The 25,664-nt window shown below is 39.3% G+C and overlaps 1 protein-coding gene across 2 annotated transcripts in view; it reads right to left on the bottom strand.

Moving 5' to 3' along the window:
• Positions 1 to 25,664, bottom strand: part of CDK19 (cyclin dependent kinase 19) — a 134,025-nt gene that overhangs the window by 6,406 nt on the left and 101,955 nt on the right. For both annotated transcript variants that reach the window (XM_050893534.1, XM_050893535.1), the window contains 6 exons: positions 12,564 to 12,707; positions 12,241 to 12,310; positions 10,961 to 11,033; positions 6,585 to 6,682; positions 4,955 to 5,033; positions 709 to 978 (listed from right to left, as the gene is read on the bottom strand). In XM_050893534.1, the coding sequence (XP_050749491.1) occupies positions 709 to 978; positions 4,955 to 5,033; positions 6,585 to 6,682; positions 10,961 to 11,033; positions 12,241 to 12,310; positions 12,564 to 12,707 (734 nt within the window). The remainder of the gene's footprint in view (positions 1 to 708; positions 979 to 4,954; positions 5,034 to 6,584; positions 6,683 to 10,960; positions 11,034 to 12,240; positions 12,311 to 12,563; positions 12,708 to 25,664) is intronic.

Below are 25,664 nucleotides of genomic sequence, written 5' to 3'. Positions count from 1 at the left end.
GTGATACTGCTTCTGCTTATGAATGCTACTGTACTGGAAAACGAAATCAATTCAACTTTGGTCACATTAGAAACAATGCGTGTCTTTGTGCCCTACTTCAGCATGAATCATACTGATGAACCAAGACATCATTCCTGTGCTAACATGCTTTTTTTCTTTAACATTAGAAGTACCCTTAGCAAGATACTAGAATAAACTACAGAACTGCTCTATACATGTGATGATATGAGGTAACATGAAGCACGAATCAAATGAGAGAGCCTGGTTCTAACTTTGCTTCTGCTTCTCAGGATCTTCTCAGATCTGCTTCTTACACAGGATTTAGTATTGCAAAGAGCCAAGTATCCTGAACTTGATCTAACACAGTGTTTACATGCATGAAATAGTTCCACCGGCTTCAGTAAGATCACTCCCAAACCTAAAGTTAAGCATATATTTAAGTGCTTTCCTGGAGTGGACTAGTCCTCAACACTTTATAGGCTGCAGCAGATACGACTCATACTGGTATTCTATTGAAAATTACTAACCACCGAACAAAACCTTTCTACTTTAAACCTTTAAACTCACATTTTTATCTAATAAATGATAGCACGCCTGCTCAGGTTACATGAGAAATTCATTAAAACACGATCTGTTCTTGCAGTGGGGAAGGGGGGAAACGACATTTTGGCCCTACAGCGTCAGAAGCCGCAAAAATTCAAGAGGTACCTGATAATCTGAAGGCATGACAGGCCCGCCCGAGTTAGCGCCTGAAGGCCCTATGCGTGGTTTCTTGTTCGGAGGCACCTGGTTGAGGCTGGAGTCCTGGCTGTGCTGGAGCCCTGCGCCCGCGCCTCCTCCTCCTCCCGCGCCAGCGCCCCCGGCCGTCCCGTTGGTCTGGGCGCTGTTCTGCTGCTGCGGCTGCGGCTGCTGCGCTGCCGCCTGCGGCTGCTGCTGAGGTGCTGTTTGCTGCTGATGTTGATTCTGCTGCTGTTGATTCTAGGGGAAGAAGCGACACAACAACGGTCACTTGCTCTGAACTAGCTTGCGAGCTTTACGGAGTTGCCGACCCCCGGCGCCACCGTGTCTTGCGGAGAAGGAGGCAGGCCCGCCTGCTCGATGGGAAAACACAGCAAGGCTGCGTGTCGGGAGAAACGCGTCCTCGGTACACTCTTGCGCGCTTTGGGGGGGGTATCCCATTTGTGGTCATTTTGGTTTTTTAACAAAGCAAGCTAGACTAAAACTGGAACGACAGTCTAGTGCCTCCTACAGCTAGCCAAGCGCTCAGAGGGGAGGACTGAAGGAACCATTTATAAAGCAGTAATCGCCTAATGAACTGAATCAACCCCCCCCCAGATTTCACTAGTGCTCAGTGGCAGACGTGGTGAACCACAGCAAATTACTCTAAGTGCTTCAACAGCCTTGGTTCACTCAGAATCAAAACCACTTTTCAAACTTTCACAAATGACACGTTACAATAACCCGAAGGAGGTTGGCAGCATTACTACCAGAAAGGTAAGCAAATTGAGACCAGAGAAATGATATCATTTCTTCCAGGTTGCGAGGAAATTCTGTGGCAGAACCAGAAACAGGTTTCATTACTGTGTTGCCCTCCTGTGCTTTTTAGTATCTTGTAAAGAGTGGTATACTGGGAATATGGTCCAGCATGGTGTGCTAGGTATAGGGTCAGAAAATCTTACTGAAATAGTAGAAAAGTGAAAATTGACCAGAGACAAATAGTTGAAGACAAAAGAGGAGGAAACAGCTGAAGGAAGAATCTGGCAAGGGAAGGAGAAGACTAGCAAAGGAAGAGAAGCCAGACGATTAAGATGACACCGGGACCTAGCAGGAAGAGAGACAAAGAGAAAAGTGCTGCAAAAGGGAGAAAAAAGTTAAGAAGGGGAACATGAGCAAAAGACATTGTACGTTTCTGGCTTCAGAGGGCTACAGACTTAAAAAGAGTATTAGGGAACTGGAGGGAAGGTTAGAAAACCAGCAGAGTGCAGCTCTGCCCTCCATGGTTAGACAGTTGCAAGGAAAGACCACCCATTTGTCTGCTTTCAAGCACCAGGGATGGCTCCTCCATCAGAGCGCTGAAGCACATAAGAGAATTGCAAAGAAAAGCGATTTTGCTCCAAATGTGAAATATGTCACTTGTTCATCATGGAAAAAACCTACAATTTTGGCTTGAATTAAAAAGCCTTACTACCTTCCCCCCCAGTATACTGTATGGAACATTTCAGGATAGGTTTTTTTTTTTTTCCTAGAACATCTGCTTATATAATTATCAAAGCTTTAGTACGGCAGCCTTTTATAAAAACCTCACTTTATTAGTTGCTCAGAAATCAAGACAACCAGTTGCCACTAGCAGAAAATTCTTGATGCCCCCAATCACCAAAAGGCATTTAGTTACCTCAGATAAATGACATAAAAGATCTGTATCTATGCCATTCATCACAACGGTCTCCCAAGATACATTCAGATGAAATTTGCAATGATGTATTAATTTAAGATTACAAAGAAGCCTTGCGTCTTCAAGGACTTAGAGGTGGCTTGCATTTCCATTTCACATTTAGCAAAACCAATAATGTATCCTCCTGCTTGTAGTCCTCAAATCCCATCTCAGTCAGATTCTGTTTCCCAGGAGATTTAAACTTCAGTAATTGTAAAAGTTAATCAAGCTAGCTTGTAAAAAAAAAAAAAAAATTGTTAAGAAGCAATTTATCTTTTCATAATGGTTTGAGCTTCACTTATACAAACAAACACCAATAACTAAGGCAGTATTTGTGCTAGAATTCCAAAATTTGTGTTTTCATAGGGGAGTCTGGATGCAAGTGAGGTGGTTGCTACTGTGAGAGCTGAAAAACTGCAATTTTGTTACCTGTAAACAAACATTGCAGGAACTCTCACAATTAAAGACAACAGTTTGTCGTAGGGTTGTAGGTCCCATGTTTCGCACTTTGGATATGAGCACAAAATTTACCTGACTAGTCTGAGCTTGCTCTTCTGTGCAGCTACTACTGCTACTGCCTGGGTAGAGACTGAGATCTACTCTGTCAGACTCTGGCTGGGGTCTAGCTGCACCACCTTAGCGCACAAAACCAGCTTACGCCAGCAAAAACATTGTCCTCAGGTCAGTCTAGTTCGTGGTGGTTCCTAAATGAATAAACTTGTAAAAGGTCTACAGTTAGCAACATATTATCACGTCACCTCTCAGGCACAAATTACCAAAAGGAAATTCTGGTCCTACCTAGAAACGAACCCAGCAGAAACTTGCCTGACAGAATTTGAATGAGAAAACAATCTTTTCACTTTGTTTTACAAACACTCATTTTAGCTTTGCTGACTAATGATTAACCATTTCGAAGAACGGATGCTTATGTTAAAGGTTATTCAATTCAGATGCAAGTTCCAAATAAACAAACACAGAGAACTTCCTCTAGGTTTCCAAAGGACTATACAGATATTTATGGTTTTAAAAACAAACCAGAAACTAACACTATTAAAAAAAAAAAAAAAAAATCCTTTCACTTGCAACAACATCATAAAGAAACAAAACATGGTACAGATCCAACTTTCAGAATATCCTTTACCTTCACATTTTCTACATTGTGGGAACATGTTCAATGAGTAATGCGTGACTTATACTACCTAAATGGTCTGAAAAAAGTTTAATTTGGAGTGTGCATAAATACGTGACTGTCCCCAACAATCTCAAAGACCATTTATATAATGGCTGTTTTGAATATAAACATGCCATTGTTTCCCACCCCCAAGACCCCCAGGAAAAAGACAGATATTTACTTTTAAATACACTGACGTAACAAAAGCCAGAGTCATTTTAATTCATAAGGCTTGTTCTTGTTTTTGAAGCTGTGAGTGTTAAAGCAAAGCTAGTAACTAAATGACAACCAAATCAGTATCATGACTTTCATTGTATTTTTGCTTAGGTGTCTGTTTCCTCTTTTTGAAAAAACTATCTGGACACAAAAATCCAGGATGTTACCACTTGTTCTCAGTACAGAAGAACCTACAGTATCTGTTCTGAAAACAAAATTTGCTGTCTGAAAGGTATTGTGATAAGCACACTTTTAAACTCAGCCAGTTTCTTATGTTACACAGAAAATCTGAAAACAGAAGATGCATGTAGTCAAATAGTTTCTCCAAAAGATTAACAGTCCTTCTCATGTAGCCCTCAGATAACTACAGTTTAAGGCTGTTTTCTTCACATTTTGCTAGCTATACATTACTGCTGGTGTCTCACTGTACTGTCTTCACAGCATGATGGGACAATCACTGCGGTCACGTAGCACAGCTGAGCTACATGCACAAAGCAGGTCAGATTATGTTGCAGACACACCAAAATTTACTATGCACACAAACAAGTTCTTGCCCAAGTCTATGGGGCTAGGAGAGAGTACTCAGAGCAGACTGTCGCGACCAGAACAGTTCACGCTCCTTATTACTCCTCTTCCTGAGGGCCCTTAAAACATGATCAGGAAACTGTGTGCAGATGGATGAAATGTTCTGATGTAGTGCCAGAAGCAGGCTGCCACTATTTATTTGAGACCCTGACAGCCATCTAGTTTCAAATGGCTGCATGTATGCCAGTCATACAATGGAAATGCCATTCTTTTCATGTGATCACAATGTATTTTCATCATGCAATGCAGGAGGAGGTAGCAAGGTCCTCTTGGAATGATGGCAGCTGAAAACAGGCCAGTGCTGACAGAACAACCCATCCAGGTCATTACCCACAGGTCAGGGCAAACGGTGCTGGTGATACCGCCTGAGACACCCCAAAGTCATCTGATACTTTTAATCTGTCTGGGAAGCAGTTTTAAGAGAGCCTTGCCTGGAAAACACATTTTTTATTAACTCTTCACATTTCATTAATTTTCATTTGGTAGCACCATGACTCTTTCTTATTGCATACTTAAAAGAAAAAAAAGAAAAAAAAAAGAGTTTATTATACCTTATCCCCTTTCTCTTCAGGTTCATCTTCATTGAGGAATTCTCTTTTAGGATACGGAATCTGACAGCCAGCAAATACACTGAAACACAGTAAATTGTAAACACTCCACAAATATGTATATATGACATACACTTACTTAATGCTATATTAAAAACAAATGAATATAACACAATTTAATTTCTTGTATTTCATGAGTCCTGTTTCCATAAGTGAGTGGCACCCAAGATAGCAGCAGATACCAGCAGCTAGGTGCTGATCATAATGTCAGATCTCTTTGCTGTTGGCATGAGGCCACCATTAAGAAATCACGGCATGGTTGAGTACGCCCAAATGCCAGAACGACCACTTGTTGATCCAGATGGCAAAATGAACAAACACAGTGTCAGAGGTTCCACAACACCTAGTTGGAACATGCACGGCTCACTGAATAAAGGGCCTGATCCAAAGAGTATTAATGTCTTATGAGCCCGCCCTGGCTTACAGCGGGCTTAAATATATTTGCCAATCACAACTGCAGAGTTACTTCCAATTAGCTTCTCAGGTCTTGTTTAGAGAAAAAAAAAAAAAAGCTTTTAAACTCAGATGGTTAATGGGATTTGGAACATTCCTTAATGTTTATGGCAGAGATTTTATCATAATGTTATCCTGTAATCCATGGAGAGCTATAGCTCTACATAGGATAGTATCAGATAAACACAAAATAGAAAATTACTGGTAGATCTTGACCAGTATCAATTTCTTAGATTTCTGTGCCAGCATTCAGAATACAATCAATGTGACAATTTTTTGAAGTGTGTAAACAGTTCCTAATCTAGCTGCTATGTAGTATTTGGCTTATCCAAACAGAAAAAGAAAAAGAAAGAAAAAAACCCCAACTAGTCCCAACTAGACTCCTTTTGCACTCCAGTGGCTGTTCCCTCCTTTTAGTGTTGCCTGCTAGCTGAGGAACCAGTGAAAGCAAAGGTGGAAGTCTCCCTGCATCCAGCTCCTACAGATCATAATGCTATGAACCACCATGCTTCTGAAAATTGGGAAGAGAAACTGGAAGAGGAAAGTCTGCCAAGTAGGAATTGAATATATCATTTGAATTTTTCATGACAATAAAATATATAGAGATATAAAATCTGTACTCTCAAGCCTTCTGAACAAGGGATCTGTGGGATTTTAGGCAGTCATTGATCTCTTCACTTTTGTCTCCTCATACTGTTACCCTGTGCAAGAGGGCACGGGAAGGGGCTGTAGGTCAGAGAACTGTCCTAGTCCTCGGGAGAGGCACAACGAAACCAGGCAGTGGAGAACAGGGCTCTGTGAGGCTGTGTAAGGCAGAATAGAACAGGGCACAGATTAATTCTCTAAATACTGCAATAACATTGTCACACTAGCTTTGGTAGTACGTTCAGAATTACACTAGTACGGTACTGGGTTATTGTCCATGACCACTCAGTTCTGCCACCAGTAGATACAGACACTTTAGCACTACACTAATAGTTTCTACTGAGCATGCTTGAGCTACTACTTCTTGTGGATATAGGCAGATATCTGTGAATTTTTCAGCTGTCATCTCATTTCAGGGATTAGCATTTAGCAGAAAGAAGACACCCCTGAAGAGCACAGAAGAGGGAATACATACTCTGATGTAGGCAGAGGATCCTCTTGAAAGTAGGGGTCCTGCAAAGCCTGCTCTGAGGTAATTCTCTTTGTAGGGTCCATAGTAAGAAGCTTCTGAAGCTGCAAAGCATAACATTAAAAATAGCAAAAAGCTTATCAAACTATCATTTTTCAAACTATGACTTACATGTCCTGGATTGTGGATTGTTAAATTATTTGTGGCTTGTCCAGACAAGCCTAAGTTAGCATTGCTTGTTCAGTGAAGTTCCCAAGAACTAGAATGCACATCCATCAAAGCACTATGGCTGTGAAGCACTTCTCACTTAAGAAATACAGTTAAGTGTATCAGGCAATATTAACTGCTAAGGCTGAACCACTGTGCTAAAGCGACACTATATTCAGCTACTACAGGTTCATAAAGCATCATTTCTAAATAATGGCATTTTGTTGTGGCACATGTATAGCTTTTATACTGTTCTGTACTGCTGACACAAGAGGGAAAAAAGTGTCAGAAGAGACTGAACATGACCAGGACTCTCCATATCTCTTTAGGGATGGAAACAATAAATCTTCATTTCTCGCACTGGCGACATTCCAGAGTCAGAGCACTCTGCCACTCATGCAGCTCCCAATCCCACTGTAATTGATATTGAAATGAGAAAGAGGAGGAGCAAACCCTTCATAGTAACCTTTCTTCCTTGCTAGGAGGAAAGCAATAATAAATTTATTAGCTAGAATACTGTTGACTGCAGCAGGCTATAAAAGAGGATTACAATATATTAGTAGTGTAAAACAGGAATTATAGGTATAACATACCATTTTAAATAGTTACTTATTTATCACATTCTGAAAAACTCACAGTAGGAAATTTGAGTGCTCAAATTACATCATACAGTATCCTGCTCTCACACAATACTCTCTTAATTCAAGTCAACAGTGATAATAAAAATCCTTCTGCAAAGGGCATCTTAGCTCAAACTCTGTCTTCCAGGCCTCCAACAAAAATTCCCTGGATATTCAGCAAAAGAATGGAATTTTGGCATGGGTGTTTGGGGCTTTTTGTTCCAATAAATCAAAAATACGATATACAATTCTATATTCTATATATATGGTACAGTAAACAGCCTCAGTAAAAGCACTCATCAAGAAAGATGATTCCCTGTATTTCCTTTCTCAATAGTTGTAGTTAACCCTACTTTGTAGATGAGGTCTTATAAAATTCTCTGTACTTTTACCACTTCCTTCCCACCTCTCCTTATTCCCATACTTTATGGGCCATGGATCTCAACAGACTGACAACACAAAGAGCCATTTGGGCTGTCTCTCCACCTATCAGTTCATTTGCAACCAGCTCCTGAACTGATTACTGCTGCTTGTCCAGAAATACACCTCAAGATGGTCCTGCATTGCACACACCTGGAGAGTTTGCATGGCACGCTTATTTACTGTGTTTTCTATTGTCAGATAAACCTTAACCCTACGTTTCCTGTGTATCTTAACAAATTCAACTTCTAATGCGCTGTTGGCTCTCTACACAGTGACCTCACATGATACAATACATATAGACAACAGTTTTGGTATTCAGTATCTTTATTTCAAATCACCACCTCTCCCTACATGCAAAATTTTTGTCAGTTTTAGTGGCTTGTGACACCATTACAGGTGATGCAAATTTGTTCTCCCCAGTTCCTCCACAGTGACCGCAGGGACAAACATTTTCTGTATAAGGCCACTCCTGGTCTTCAGTACCAGATGTCATCATTGACAGAAGAGTACAGGACGTCAGCCTCTGCCCCCTGGACTCCTTCCTCAGAACTGGTTGCTGCAGTACTACTCAAGAGAAAGCTCCTCCAGTTTTCTGCCATACATCACCGTTATCATAAGCTACCTCCAAACATGACCTGTACTCTTTGTCATTCAAAGATAAGGCTAATGTACCACAGTAGAAGATCTAAAGATATCTTGGACCTTTTAATGATCTGCTCATTCCCTTAGTAATCCCCCTCCACCCCTGAGGATATAATCAGTTTGCCCATTCCAGGTGATACCACACACAACGTCACTCCAAGTGAGATATCCTGCCTATCAGTAATGCTACTGTGAACCAACTTTCTTTGTCAAACTCTGGATTTCTGTAACTTCTGTTGCTTCTAGAAGAGTGAATAAAAAATGTCTGGACACAATTTGCTTTCAGGGTAGCAGCTGCTAACACAATATAGCAAGCCTGTGGGACTGGACTTCATCAACAGTCTCATACTTCTCAGCAGCTCTCAAGATTGCTCGCTGTCAGGCTCTACTGGCCTCACACGACAGCTATAAATACTATGCTTGTAACTTTTCCAGGACAGCAAGAACAGATGCCTCTTCCTGGATGGAAAACATTCTGCCCTTCATGTAGATATTATCATTCAATGTCAATCAGCAGAGTGGCACAATATCCTCCTCTTTGTCAGGAGTCACTTGCTATCCTGCACTGGTCGACTTGATGCTGTATCTTCTCTATGCACCACACTTTCTGTACTCATTAGCACAAAGTCTTGACCAATGAAGGTTACAAAGTAGATGTCTTCAGAGGTCACCTTGCATGACAGAGGTTACCTCAAAAAAAATAATGTAACTACCTTGAATATGAACAAGGAGTTTTAGGGAGTCTGCTTCAGAATACACGTACCTCCAAGCTCATTAGCAGACACATTTCTCATCTCTTGATTTGGGAGAGCAATCCACACCTTTCCTTCAAGATCTGCTGGTTTTTAGGATCTTTCACAAGATAAGGCAGGTACTGAGCCTCTTTGCTGTAGCATGGCTGTGGCAATTTAGGTACATGGACCTCCTCAGTGCAGCAGTGAGATATCAAGAAGTTTGTCCATGTTCCTGGGCATTCTTATGCAGTGCTCTGGGAGACTGACCTATTTGAGACCCGCCTCTATCTCTGTGGTTGATCACTAAACCACCCTTATTCATCCCTGATTACAAACAGTGAGAAAAATTTGACTAAGAGAACCTACCTTGCTAAGTGAACTAAGTCTTCTTCATGATGTTCAGAAAGAGCCCTTAGACTTTCGGAAATCTCAGTTCTCATTCTCACAATTATATAGGGGAATACATAGGTAGACACCTATCTATTTGTTCAGTCACCCTGTAACAACGTTGTCTCACACCTTCTCCATCATGAAAAGTTCCTTTGTTTATATATATAAAAGCATACATAATATGCCATAGGGTGGCAAAATATGATTAGTTTTGTGTTCTTTAGAGATCTGGTTAATACTTCCCCCTGGAAAAGTAGCCTACCCACCCAAGATGACTAGCTTAGCTTTCATAGTCTTGATGAATTAGCCATATAAGCTCACAGCAACCCGTTTGCTTCTTTGCCTTTCCACCAGGCTTTCTGGTGGCTTCCACCTTTAGTAGGAAAATGGGGAAATTCAGGTGCTAACTAATGATGTCTCTTACAATTGTCATCTTTTCAGTTAGACTCTTCCTCCAGATGATTCCAAGGTGAGCCCAGTTGAGTTTAAGAAATTTTAATTATTTTTTCTCGAAGTCTCACACTTCTTATGTGAATGCTTCCCTTCCACGAACTTGGGACCAACCTATTCTGTTTCCACGGCTATTTGTGTCATCGTCCAGCAGCTACTAACAAGTCAAAGAGCAAATCTTTGCCAGGACCTAGAGAAAAGACTGCTATGCTGAATCTGTAACTAGTGATGAAAACAGAGCACTAGAACTCAAGCTGCACTAACAGCCTCATTACAGAGACTCCCTGTTCACAGCACTAGCAAAGTCACTTTGAACTTCATTCCTAAATTTAGACAGCACTAAGTCACCACAGAGGCATCCAGAAATGATGCTGTATTAGACAGAGTAAGCCTGTATTCACCTCCAATGAATGACTCAACTAGGTAACCAGCAAATACATGTTTAAGGATATTGTTTGGAATTACCCACAGAACAGAGGTGGACTATTATCAGAGGGAAGAAAAAGAAAAAAAAATTACTACAGGAAATAATTAAATTTCTCCTTTCCTCTTCTCTTTCTTCACAAAACTCTTCAGCTCTTGGGAGCTCTTTAGCTCTCTGAAACAACATGGAATCAAAGGATATACAATACTCACTATCCTATTTGCACAGCAGACCTAAGGATAAGTCTGGGTATACAAGTGCCTTGCAGATCTTAATTAGATAAGACCTTCAGACATTCAATACCAGCAGTTTAAGCACACCCTCGGCATGAATGTATATGAAGAAAACACATCTCAAAAATGGCCAGTTAGTGATAAATAGCTTTCTCTACTGTCGGTGTTCATTAGAATGAGATAGAAGAACAGACACAGATATTACCATTAGAAATGCATGTCATTCCTATCATCATAGTGATTTTCAAGTTGTACCTACCAAAAGAAAAACTTTGCTGTCAGGCTTGACTTTGTGTTTCTCCATGTATTTTATGAGGCTACTATTGGCATATCTGAAAAATACAGTTAAACAAAGACATTTCTCAAATAATACAGCATTAAGAATATGGAACTGTACCAAGTGATCACAAAAACATTTACCAGCCCTTAATAAGTAAACTGTAAAAAGAACTGCTGTCAGAAAACATGTCAGATATTTATCTAGTAGTTGCACACATAAAGTGTGCTTTTCACTAACAGATGTAGTATCAACTCTGTATAGATTATTTCCACGGAACATGCAACTTCTATAGCGTATGGATAAGCTGTTGACATGGGCATATGACAGAGAAACTCAACTTGAAGTCTATCCTCTACTTTTCTAAAGCAGCTCTGCCACAGAAAGTGTACAGCAGTTTGTAGCAGTGCAACAGCTAAGCTATTGTTTCCAGTTGCAATTTGGCAGAGCAGTTAGTTTACCATTCTGTCTCCCTGATCCCAAACTGCAGCAAACCACAGTCCTTACAGTTCGCAAGCTCAAAAATGCCCCAACTATGTATGACCTGTGCCTTGCCTTTAATCTACAAATCCAGAGGTTATCTATAGCCATTTTCAAAAGAAAGAAGCTTCGTGCACAGATAAGCTTCATATCTTGTCCAAAGCCAGCGTGATGAATCCACAGCAGAGCTGGAAATGGAATCCAAAACTCCTGAATCCATGTCCTCTGCCTTACAACAGAGTCTGTGTTGCTCCTTACACCCTCTGATCTATCACCACCACCTGACTAATTTGGCCAAAGCACCAGGAAACACTAGAAGTGGAAAATTCTCAGATCCCAGATAGGCTTTGCATCACAATCTATTGAACACATTACCTTCCATAGAAATTTCTGTCCACTACTTTACTGTCTCCACTTATCTGCTGGTCAAAAGGACCAGGGAGGTGCTTCCCTGTTCTTTCTCACACAAAATGAATGAAGCTATCTTGAACAGCTAATACAAGTGGTTTAAGCAAGCTCATTTGTCTGTACCTGCCATAGATTAAATGGCACTTATGACGACCCCTTCTAGAGAAATGAGGAGGCCACTCAGTTGATGCTTTTAACAAGCAGCTGAGGGAGAGAACACCATTCAAGCAAAACAGCTAATTCAAACAGGACAGCTGTTACAGCGTTAGAACGCCAACACTCCAAAATCCCCTCCCCAAAAAGTCAGAGGATAGGAGCCAATTTCTGGCTATCTGCTACATTCACTGAACTGTTGTTGCATTATTGTTACTTACGTTGTTCTCCTAAAATCTTTCTGAAGAGTTGGATATTCTGGCATCTTCCTTATGTCTTCCCAATCTTTATCTTTGGTGGGGGGGGAAAAGGAGAAGCATTTACAATTCTGAAAGTGTAGGTTAAGTAATACATGAGAAGAAATAACTACAGCAGTTGTTTGACTTTATTGGCCAGTGCTATTGTTCCATAATTGCCAGCATTTCCAAATCCATCAAACTGACAGCTTCTTCATACCTATGCAAACAACTAGTCATTTCCTTTAGAAAAAAAAAAAAATCAACTCAGTAGCATTACGTCTGACGCTTTAATGAAAATAAATTACCTGCAGGGAATCCCATTACACTGAAAATGCGATCTAGCTGATCGTGATGAAAAGGATTACTTGTTTTGATGTCCTCCTGACGACAGTGAAATATAGGTTCCGAAGTCAATAGTTCAGCAAATATGCAGCCAATTGCCCAAATATCTAAGAAAGAAGGAGGATAATTCATGCAAATTTACTGTACTTCATCACTTTGGTTTTTGTTTCTGCACAATTTCTCAACAACTTGTGTAACCACAGTAAGATAAAATGCTGCACAGTATAATTCCATACAGTACTTTAAAAATAATGCATTAATATAATACATAAAAAAGGGTAAAATCTGGAGATAGTTTTTTTCAATCAAAATTAAAGTCTCCAAATTCTGTTTCAAGTTGTACACTGGCAGTCCAGCACTTCATGTATTCAGAGTTATGGCAGAAACCTACACAATATTTGCTGATGACATAACTTAAAGGGCATTCAACTGACCATCAAAACTAAACCATAAATCCCCCATAAAGATACATTGAAATAAAAGTTCTATCACATATTTCAGAACAATTCCAAACAGATAATTGATAACCAAATAAATACTAAGAAGGAAAAGACTAATGACTCCTACATTTAGCCAAATAGTGCAAACTAGTTAAAATGGAGAAACAAGATCCTAATTTTAATCAAGAGTAGAAGAGTGATTACTAAACTTTAATTAAAAAAAAAATATATATATTAAACAAAAATTCCTACTTGACAACTGACTCCCACTGGAACAACACTGGAACTCTCCAATCTACATCTCATGTACATACAGAAAACAACGGCATGATATACTGATGTTTTAATGAAAGAAAATAACAACCTCTATTTCAGAAATTGCTCATTAATATGCTTTTCAAAATTAAGTCCACTGTGGACAAGAACATTAGTTTCATTTATAGGAGAAGAAATTTCTAGATTACATGTATTTGTTCTAGTTACTACTATCACCACTCATCTTAGTGTTCTGTATGACCTAAATGCTTTATTATGCATCTTAAAATGCAAGTGTGAATTTGTCATTGAGAAGGTTACTAGCAGAAAAGAAATGGATTTGCTACACTGACAAATATGTGTCTGGGATATAACTCTGGAAAAAGATGTTGAGATCAGATGAATAATGAGCATAGATTGCTGAATACAAGAGTGTGGAGACTTGCTTAGTAGTTGAGGTTAAACTAGATGACCATGGGAAACCTTTTGGATTTTATCAAATTTAAAAGCATAAATGCAGAAAACAATTTACCCTTAATGTATAGGTCTAAGAGATAAAAAATTACCTAACTGGAGTGTGGTTTATTAGATTCAGACTAAAGAGAACACCAAGAGAAGTCTCTTGTTTGTTGCGACTAATCTGAGACTCAAAACCGCACCTGCTGTCAGTGGTGGTGTTTGGCCCATGCCGCCTGCGAGACACATGGTCTCCTGAAGAAAGAAAAAAAACACTGCTGTCTTTATGTAGGGAATAAAAAAAGAGCCACCACACTCTCTGCCAGAACAGCTCAGTTCTATTTCCATCATGTTACAGGTGTGGAGCTTGGGGTGTCCCAATTTATAAGCCTTTCTCCCTACTCCCTTTACAAGAAAGTCTGATAACATTTCATTCAGACTTTACAGTTTCGACAGGGTATAACTTGCTCTGTGCATTATATCACTTTCTCGGGGTTTTATCTTCCTTTGACTTTTTTATTAGCCTTATCTGCATGAAAACAAGATTTTAGCTCTTGAGATTTTATCTGCTCAAGCAGCTAATACAGCATATTAATCACAATTCCTGCCTGGGTAGTATGCATAAATTATCTACTCCAGAATGGAAATTACTTATTATTTGAAGAATAGCATCTTCATTTAACAGTATCTATTCATTCATTTTCATACTAGATAGCAAATCCTTTTGGAGATGGTTTAGAGGCCAAAGGAGTTGCAGCCCTCTTGGTTTTCATGGCTTTCTGCAGTGCTCACTGTCCATCACATAGTGAGGGAGAGGCTGGGCCACAGCTCATTATTCTATTCATTACTGCTCTATCCAGACTGACCTTTTCCTTTTAAAGAAAAAAAAAATCTAGTATTCTTGTTGACAACAAAGCTGAAATGTGACACAGCAAACTTCAAAACTCTGTTCCTCCTTCATCAGCTGAACTGTGTGAGAGCAGAGCCACTGTGGCAACACATTCCCACTTCCTGACGCTGTGATTAATACAGAGAGCACATTTTAAACCCTTCGAGAATTCAGAAAGACAGACATTGTACCAACTGGAAGTTACATCTGAATAAACACTGGTAACTCCCAAGCTACTGTTGTATTTTCTATGGGATGGTATTACCGGACAAGTCAAGCATGAGAATACTTTAGCTCTGATCAGTCATTATAGTCTCTAGTAGTTCATAGTGCTGGGCTTCAACTCTTTAGGTCTCTTGCCAGATACTCTTCAGCTTCAAAGAACTAAGACAAAGTAACTCAAAATACTTAGTACAGAAAACCTGAAGCTTTAATTTCCGTAAGCGAAGATTCAACAGCTGGAAAAGGCCTTATAGCCATGCAGCTCAAGCAGGTCAGGGTCTTCCCTTTGTGAATCTAACTTTTATGTAACCTGATCTCGAACACATCCTTGGCACATATTGAAACCATTCTCACAGTTAATTATTTTCTGCCAAGTTTGGCTAGTCCCTTTTTTTATTTTTAATAACATTCATAATTTACAGTAATTATTTACCACATGTGGCATTTTTTCTAGCAGGAACGCCTCGTTAAATTCTGGCAAGTTTAAAAGCTTCATCAATACAAGCAGTCCTAATAGGTATTTATCTCCTACATTGTTCATATTAGTCAACCAAATACAAACTTCAGCTCTAACTATGGAAAAGTGTGTCAATAATTAGCAATTACCCTATCCACTGCCATTTCATATGTTTTTGGTTTGTGGTCCCTAAAAAAAGATTAATGATTATTACATCTATTCCAAATCTATTCCAATAAGACGTACTACCCCTCAGAAGTGGGCATTTACAGGGGCAAAGCTTAAAACACATAAGCAGTATTTTTCAAGTACAGTGCATTATTAGTCTAGCGCACATCAGCTGCCTCTAGCACAAGAGGAACTTATAATGCTGTATAACAATTTCACTGTAAATAAAATTTCTTTTTAAAAGCAACCACCAAAAATAACTGGCAAAAATTATCCAATAATTAGTTCTCTGCTCCCCCCTCTACTAATGATGAAGAGGGTGAGTTGTCTCATTGCTCCCGAGCCAAAGCTAAACTACAGACAGTATCCACTTTAACTTGTTATGTCCCAGACCCACTGAAAACTGAGACACATAGGTCCTACAAACTTGCACTGGATACTAAATGTTTTCCCATCTGATGTCCCAGGAGAATCCTAATAAATTTACCAGAGTAACACAACCATTCCTGTAAGGATGGTTCCGTTTCCTACAGTCTCTTCTACTATCATTAGGTTTCAGGAATGATCTGTGATAAAAAGTTTTTAGTGTTTGTTGGGGTTTGGTTTTGGTTTTTTTTTTTTTTTACTTTGCCCTCCAAGACTTCCAGACTCCCTACTTTCCCCAAGTTTACACTGAACCTGAGTGCAAGCCAATTTTGCTCCCCGGCTTTGGAAAGAGGGGTGGGAGTGAAGGCCTTCATAGCATACTCCCTTCCCTAGACTCCTTACCGAACAGCTTGCTCAGGTCCCATTCAAACTTATTCACCAGTGAAACTGAAACTTCCACTGTAACAATATTTCTCAAGTACTACATACTTTTATACAATGAAAAAAATAGCCTGTTAAAGATGATCATTTGTGGTTAGTAAATAGATTTTCCATGTATATGCCTGGGTGCACAGACTATTAGAATATTTGTATGGCTGTCCATGTCCCAGTTTTAAAAGCTGTGACTCTAATAGCTTTATAGGTCAGCCACCAAAGCTGAGAAAATCCTGCATGTCCCGCTCTACTTCAGCGCTGTAGCCAAGGAGCAAGTACAAAACGATGCTGATATAGCTGTTTTAATGATAGGGCTGATTAAGCAGACAAATGCTCATGTATTCTTTCCTTTCTATGACACAATAATCTCATTTCTGCATTTATTCCAGTATTTTGGAAACATTCTTTAAGAATGTTACGACCATTTAAGACAATAAGACAATTTACTGAGCAATAGCCTTGACTCTCAAAATGAAACATCTTTTCCCATGCATATTAACTAAAATGTTTCACTGAATACAGGACAGAGTCCAAGATGAAATACTTCATGATTCTTAACTATATCCAAGAAAAGAAATATATAAACAAGCTCTTAGTCTCATATAATTCTTTAATAAAACTCTGTTAAAGAAAGTAAGTAAAAAATTGGAAAATATTTAGCTGCAATCGATCTGAGGAATTCATCATTAGTGAGGTTTGCTTTAGTAGCATCAGTACTTCAACCAACCTGCTTTTTTTTTTTTTGTTTTGAACACAAAGTCTAGACTCTAGGACACATTCAAATACTGGTAAAGGAAGCGGAGAGTGGAGGGACACCAGAATACAGCTTCTCTACCTCCACCAAGGGCTAATGCAACAACCAGGGTAACCAAAAGCTAGTCAGCAAGGCCTTAGCCCAAACAAGGCAATCCAGGTCACCTATAAGAGCTACAAGATTTATGTAAGATTCACGAAAACTTTCAGATCAAGGCAAGGACAACAAATATGCCAACAGACTGGAAACCCAAAAAACTGAAAACCCAAAAAACTGGAAAGGGGGCTGTGCCGGCAAATGTGTCTAATTTTTTCAAATAAGTATCAGTTGGTCTAATGAAAAGGTATAACCTCTTTATTAAAAATCTTGCATCTCTTGTGCTGAGCACAGCAGCAGATTCTAAACTTATCTGGAATCTTTACGGAGAGTGACCTAGGAGCATAGAGATACTACAGAAAAAGAGTTCATTAGTTTTTACACTGGTTTTAAATACCTAGAAATTAGATTTAAGACAGTAATGTATCTTTAAAGGGGAATTTCTCATTTCTTTAGTCCGATAAGGTGAACAGAACATACCTGTTACACACTTGTTGCTACCACACACAGACACAAGGGAAAGATCTTCCCATTTGTACATTAAGGTCTCAATTTTTATATGCTTCATTTAAACTTTAGTCAGCTGTCCTGGTTTTGGCTGGGACAGAGTTAACTCTCCTCTTAGGAGCTGGTACAGGGCTGTGTTTTGGATTTAGTGGGAGAATCATGTTGATAACATGCTGATGTTTTAGTTGTTGCTAAGTAGCCCTTATCTTAAGCCAAGGACTTTTCAGTTTCCCATGCTCTGCCAGCAAGCAGGTGTGCAAGAAGCTGGGAGGGAGCATAGCCGGGGCAGCTGACCTGAACTAGCCAAAGGGGTATTCCATACCACAGAACATCATGCCCAGTATGTAAACAGGGGGGAGTTGGCTGGAAGGCGCGGATCAGGGCTCTGGCATGGGTCAGCGGGTGGTGAGCAACTGCATTGTGCATCACCGGGTTGGTGTTTGGGGTTTTTTTTCCCCCCTCTTTTTTTTTTTTTTGTTATATTCCTTTTCATCACTATTATTATTATTATATTTTGTTACTACTATTGTTAATATTATATTTTACTTTAATAACTGTTCTTATCTCAACCCACAAGTTCTACCTTCTATCCCGACTCTCCTCCCCATCCCACTGGGAGTGGGGGTGGTGGGGGGCGGGGAAGTGAGGGAGCGGCTGCGTGGTGCTTGGCTGCTGACTGGGGTTAAACCACGACATTCAGCAAAACAGAAGGTCGAGGAAGAAGTGGTCACTAGCCTTTCAAATTTGACACTTAATGAGAACTGAGAATGGGGTCAAACATTTACACGTGATAGGCTTTTAAAGGGGAAGCAAAAAATGGTGTCAGTGGGCTAAGCGTCATAAATTTGCTATCACTCATTGATAAGTTAGGCAATGTTTACCGATCTTTAACAAAGAGCATCTCAACAGAACTTAACTGAAGAACAGAAGTTTATACTGTAAACCCAGAAAGAGGACTGTTCTGCAGACAGAAAGAATACCTCTCAGTAATCTGAAGGATGCTCACAGCCAGCCACATGTGTATCTAAGAGCAATGTTTTATTTCAAGAGCGGTTATCTCCTGTGCCATGACGTAGAGTCAAGAGAATTCAAAACTTTTAAAGGCAAAACCATATTAATTCAAATTAGTAATGAAATCTATCGTCCTCACTTTTTTTTTACTTGTATGCCTTCATCCTAGTCTTTTAAACTAAGCTGTGCTCTTCTCATGTTTGTACTAAGAATTTAATTGATTTCAATTAATACAACCTTAAAAATTTTGAAGCATCTTGACTGAAATTCTGAGTTCACTGAAATCAACTGTAATTTTCTACAGGGCTTTAGTGGGCCAGGATTTCTTCATTCTCTCTAAACAGAGTTATTTTAGGTTGTCAAAATATTTATTTTCCCACTTATATTTGTAGTGCTCAGTATATCATCATTAAATGAAGGTCCTGGATCAGATGATTTCAGACTTCTGCTGTGCATTAGACACATTACCTAGCTTGCAACATTACACTTAAACTACTGGGGTAAGCTTGACAACACAGGTACAACAGATTTAATACAGGGAGCGGCAATAGGATCAGAGGCCCTAAGTAGTCTTCTCATGCAGCAAAAATACGATGGCAAACAAAGAAACCCTGTTAAAGAACTTAAATCTTTAATTTACAGAACTTCACATCCAAAAATTTGGAAATTCCAGGTTTATGGTTCTATATGCAACCTTGTATTTAACTTGTGCAGCCTATGTACTGAAGAAGACAGGAATCCTCAAGGCGGGGAAAATGCAATCTCATCAACAATTGTACCGTAGAGCATGAGAATTCAACTTTTACCAACATCAGCAGCTCGAAAGTTAAACTCTTCCGACATTATACTGCTTTTGTAAGGATTTTCAGTGCCTGTCTTCCCAAATACTCCTCCCCTGTCCTCCCCCCCAATCCTATATACCACATTTTCATCAGCAATTCTTTAACTCTTCACTTGTGTCTCCAACACTACTACTGTATAAACTACAGATTAACTACATTAGCTAGCAGTAGAGCAGGCTAATGTCCTTGAGAGACAGCATAGAGTGATGGTTGCATGAATGCAGGAGAGAGTGATGGTTCCACCTTCTTTCTTCTCTCAGTTCTTCTTCCAGAAACTGGGGTGAGCTCCAGCCTCAGGTGATGTCACTTCAGGGCAGGGAATCAGGTCACTGGGACAAGCGCTGAGTGCTGGCAAGGAAAGTGTGTTATGGCCTCGTTTTCTGCCTAATCCTAAGCCTTCAGATGCATCAGAGATGGCAGAGGGCTATTATTTTTATGCCAACTCCAGTATCTCCAAGAGGTAGCAAAGAATGCATGGCTACTTTTGTTCCAGCAACAGCAGTGCTTATACCTCAGAGGGTCCAAGAGGTACTCTGGCAGGCTGCCAAAGCTTTTCATGGAAACAAAAGTAAAAAGAAAAATGTTCTTTCAGTGACAACTCATCAAAAGCACAAAGAATGCAATGGGTGACACAAAAGGCAGCTTTGTAGCCTCAGGGCTATTTCCCCCTACCAAATATCAAACAACTGCAGCAAGTAACAGAAGTATGAAACTTTCTCATTGCAAAGGTCACAAGTCTCTTTTATACCGCAAAGTATTAGGCAGGTCTAATACAGAAATTGTTACCATTTCCTCCTGTAATGATGAAAGAATTAAGAACAGGCAAGATACGCCGCTGTTTGGTAAAATAGTATTTACAAAGCTTTTCAGGGAACATCCACAGCTTTGCATTTCCAATTTACCATATGAAAAAAAAGACTGACGGTATCATCTGATCATAGGACTGGAAAGCCAGGAACTCCTGATTCCAACTGTGGTGCTTTAGCATTAATTTTCCCCCCTTCTCCTCCTTTTTTTTTTTTCCATCTTACTCCATCACTGCAGGTAAGTGTCCAGTATCACATGATCTATATTATAGAAATAACATAGCATATTAGCAAATTGTTGCCATTTTCTGTGCTCTTCTGAACTGCAGTGAATGAGAAGAGAGCAGTACATATTCTTTGAAAGGGAAATATACTTTTTTTCCTAATTAAATGCAGAATATTTTAACAAACCAGCTTTTCTGTACACAGTGGAGATCTTTGGAGGTTAACTCCATGCTAAATGAAGAGGGACAGCGAGTTTATAATCTGTTGTGTGCTCTCACTTGGCTTGTGTCATTAGCTATTACAACTTTTTACTAGGTCCAACATGTCAACACCTTCAGAGCTAACACAAGGTGAGCAAAAGGCCTGCTACCTGATAGACTGAGTTATAACAAAGAACATGTGTGAAGAGTACTTTCCTGGCCTGTACCAATTCACAAGCCATGACAGTCTATTCTGGGAGTTATTAAAGCTTTTGATGCCTACCTTATTTCAGTCAACAGAGAGGAATGCATGTGAAGAAATCTTGCCTCTTAGATAGCACAGTCAGGGAAGCTTATTTGTCCTTCTAAACAGAGTGCTTTACTTTACAACATCTTAACATTTCTGTTACTAAGGGGTTCAGCCTTACAGCTATTTCTAATAGGCACTGACAATAACTCCAACATAATTGTAAGCGACTCCATTGGATAAGCAACGAAATAAACTGCTGTGAAATGTAATTCTGCTGTCAGTCACAGCTATTGCCAAGAAGTCTACTTGTGAAGTAATCCCACCCGTCCTGAGAACAAGTCATTCTACTCAATCAGTGCTCTAGTGTTGAGTTTCAGTTGATATTGCTGAAATAATTGTGCCTGAAGATCAAACTGACGGATTAACTAAAAAAATTCCTCTGCACCAGAAGTATGCATCTTGTTATGATAGTAGGTATTTGGTTTTCAGCCAAAATCAACTTTTGTGAGTGAACTTTCCAGATATGGTAGTAAATAGAGCACATTAAAAGCCTTCATTACTGCACTAGTTTGCTAGGGTAAAATGTTTATGGAACCAGGTTTTACAACAGACAACCTTTTGGATCTTTAAATGGCAACCTCATGTTTCATTTAAGAAAATGAAATCAGCCTTTAGTCCATTGCTTTGTAAAGGAAGTCTTAAAAAATAAAACTGAATCAAACATCTCTGAGATGCAAGTTCAACTCTGCACCAAACCATTCACCTGCTCCTTTTATATAAAAGGAACGACGTATTTGCAGTATATCCCAAAGAATCACAATATATCCCAACTGACATGTACAGAATGGAATTGACTATGAAGAGAAAGCGGGCAAAATGCATCTCCCAACCTCCAAATGCCGAGTCTTGCTTTCTCATGTCATCATTCATGTTCCATTTCCACATTAGGATCCATTATTTGCTCTGGGCTATGACAGACATTGCAAGAAGAACTCCTGCCTTACTTCCCTAAATCTTTTTTTTAACTGAGCTCACAGCATAGGTTGCTCAGGGAGGTTAGAGAATCAATCCTGCTGCTGCAAAGCTCATCTGCCTCGTAAAAGGCAAAGTCAGTGAAATACTAGGGAAGGAAAAGCTTGCTCATATAAGAGGCCCTATAGCTATTAACAGTTGGGAAGAACACGAAGCTGATACTCTGAGGGAAAAATAATTAGAAGGAAAAAAAGACATGGAACTGAGACTATTACCAGCAGTGAGGGTTTTTTGGCTCACAAATCATTGACGATTTTTGATGTACACGGGACTAAGCACAGATGGATTTCTGAAAGCCCCTCTTCCTTAGAAGTGATTTTTAACCACAAAGCTATTACGATAGAGGACATTCTGCCTTCTGAGTATTTTTATGTTATTTTATTTTTCCAGCTCTAAAATAATCCATGTACAGTTACATCATAGTAATCATCATGCAACAGCAAATCTGCCAAGACATTGAATAAAAAGGCAAAAACACCTCGTTCTTCCCTTCATATGCTGTGCAAGGGGAGAGACTCATGAACGTATGAAAAAGTACTGGGTGACCACGGGCGGAAGTTTACAGGTTAATTTACAGAACAATCTAAATCAGGACAATTAGCAGATTCTAGCTGTGATTGAAGATTCAGTGGTTTTGTTTTCCTTTTCTTTTTTTAATGTCCAGAACATGTCTATTTCTCAAGCTAACTGCAGATGCTAAGTGACATCCCAGGTTCTCAGACAAATTAATCCATTCACTGAGTTAACAAAAATAATTCATAACACACTTGTACTGGAGCTCCCTATTATCATTAAGTGATTTTATCTTCAGGACAATACCACTAACTAGCATCCCCACTTTATAGATAATGAAACAACACGTGGGATGGATTAAATGACATGCTGTAAGCTACATACAACACTTGGGACTGAATCAGTACTTAAATCCACGTCTCCTGAGACCCAGTTTACTGTCCTAAGAGATGAAACTTTACTGTCTGCCCCACATTAGAATACCTCCATTAGTTTTATAACAGCAGAGACAGGTCTGACCCACTGCACTGTTCTCATTCTCCTGACTATTAAGCTAGTACACACTCAAACACACCTCTCACACTCTTCAGACTTGACAATGGCTGCCAGCTTTACTAGCTAATTTCCAGACATTAACATATTTGAGAAGCAAGAGCAATAGACCAGTTAGAAGAAGGCAGGAACTAGTATGCTAGATCTCAAAACAGTTAACATGTTAAAGTGTGTAACAATCCTGTGGATGATATTCCTTGAGTTGCTGTCAGCTTCTCAAGCTTCCCAAAATACTTATTGATGTAGCTTTAAAATGTTCTAGTTAAGTGACCTAATAATCCTTCATAAAACTTTACATTTCTTAGGTGATTGCAGTGATAAGATTGTGGAGTGTAGCAAATGTTTTTGGTTTTTTTTTTAAAGAAGAAACTTGTACAGTATTTTAGAAATCACTGTCAAGGAAGAGGAAAAAACAGCAGTAAATCATCCAGCACCTGCAATAACTAGATAAGAGAGTAACAATTAATCTTTGGTATTAAAATATTTTGCCTCTCAGAAAAAGCATGAGAACAACTGTGATAATCAAAACGAAGAAAGTTCACCACATGCCAAAACAAGTTTACCACAAAATATCATCTGAAGCCAATTACTTCCCATGTCACATAACATTGCCCAGGGCACGAACAAGGCTCTCTTCCTGGTATAGCCTGAGTTTTTCTTTTCAGAGTGCATAAATTAATATTTTCCAAACTTCTCTACTTTTCTAGTTTTTCCACACCCGTTCCCCTCAAATCACAACCTCTCACAAACAGGAATGTGAATCCCTATGCAGCAAACAGAACCTGACTGACTACAGATTTGCTGCTCTTAATTATCTCTCATGGATGTTTAAAAGCAGTCCTCGCACTCCCATGGCTCCACAGACCACAGGCGGGAACCTCCCCTGTACATTTTTCCTGAAGACTTTTCAATCTTCTGGTTGGCCCCATTTGTAATTTCTGGTTTACCAGATTTTCCAAATAGGTCTTATTTTTTTCCTCCTTCCCCCCAACCCTCCCAGAACAAGGGACCAGAAGAGCTTTAGGCATCAGTCCAAGATTTCCAGAGGCCCCACAGCCCGGCCAGCATGCCAACAATCTGTGCGCGCACAGTAAGGACATCTGATGCACTCAGAACGTGTGGGACTCGCTGCATAGGCAATATGGAACACATATGCACTTATTTCCATCCTAAATCCTACATAATACACCCCAGATATTTCCCTCTCTTTTTTCCCTGCATGAAGTTGAATGGAGTTGTTGAAACTCTGACGAATCCCAACATTCGTTATAAATTCATTCCCTCTGATACACCTAATATTTTCCTGTGACATTTGCTTTCAAAGGCATTTTGATATCTGCTTATACCTTTCACACATTTCCAGCTTCCATAACCATATGTTAGTTTGGAAATAGAATGAGGTGACAGTGCATTGCCCAAGCTTTGAATTACAGTTTCTCTATACCTAAATCTTGTTCGGGCTGGTAAATGCAGTTGCCACATGGCCATTTCTGACATTCCTGCTGATTTACAATCTAGACAAGTGAGGGAAGGTAACTAAGCAATAGAGATTTCTCAGGTTCTCAGATTTATTTTTTCACAATAAATAATCCCATCCTTTTTCGGTGCAGGACAGTGTTTTAGCCTTGCTTAACACGTGGTTGAATGATCACTCTAAAGAACTCTTTTGCCAACAAAATCCAAACCATCTAAAGTACTATAAGCCATCTGATGCCATTTATCAAATATACTATTTCTTTAATTAAGGGAAGTGGTAAAGAGAGGTAAGATAACACGTTCTTGTCTGATAGCACTGCTAACTACACAAGCTGCAACTTGACAAAAAACAAGTCTTGATTATGCTATTTCCTTGATATTGTGCTACAAGATGCCCCAGAATGAATCATAGTAGAGACTGCCACATGCTTTCTTAAAAACCTATGATGAAAAAGAGTTCTTCCTACTTACTTTACTTAGTAAAACATTATTTTCTATTTTGATGTTCCCAGAGTGAAAAAAAAATCTGATTAATGTCTCCTTTCAAGCTGAAAGCCAGCGTACCTTTTCCTTCATTTTGCCACAGTCATTTCCTTTACTTTCTTTAAAATTATAGTGGAGAAGTCTTTGCCCATCAATGAAAGGAGCACTGTACCTTGCCACTTACTGCAACCTTGTTTCTTTAATATTTTGTGTATAAAGGCATTTTCTCTTGTGCTGGAGACTTTCTAAAAAGTTCAGTGTTTTTCTTAATGTTTCCATGATCACAGCATTTTACATTTTCGCAGTTACTTGGTTTCACCTGAAGCTTGTTCAAGTTACTTTTATTTGCATATTTTACTTCTTTGCTAGAGTATTAGGATCTGATGAACACATGGGAACAGATTCTGCCTTTAAATTATGGTGCTGGAAATGCAGACCAACTTCCACAGCCTACAATAAATTCAGTACAGATTTATATTGTGGTAATAGAACAGAAAGTGACCTTTGGCTTCTACTACACCATTTTCCCAATTTAGTTAGTTAGTTGCTTGTAACTATGGTAGCAGATTATATAGGAAACTTTATTAACAAGTAGGGCTTAGATTATAAACTTTCACAGTTCAGGAAAC

Source organism: Gymnogyps californianus, chromosome 3, assembly GCF_018139145.2.
Source record: "Gymnogyps californianus isolate 813 chromosome 3, ASM1813914v2, whole genome shotgun sequence".
Taxonomy (NCBI): Eukaryota; Metazoa; Chordata; class Aves; order Accipitriformes; family Cathartidae; genus Gymnogyps; species Gymnogyps californianus.
Note: the sequence above shows the minus strand (reverse complement) of the source record. Positions and strands in the feature narration are given on the sequence as shown.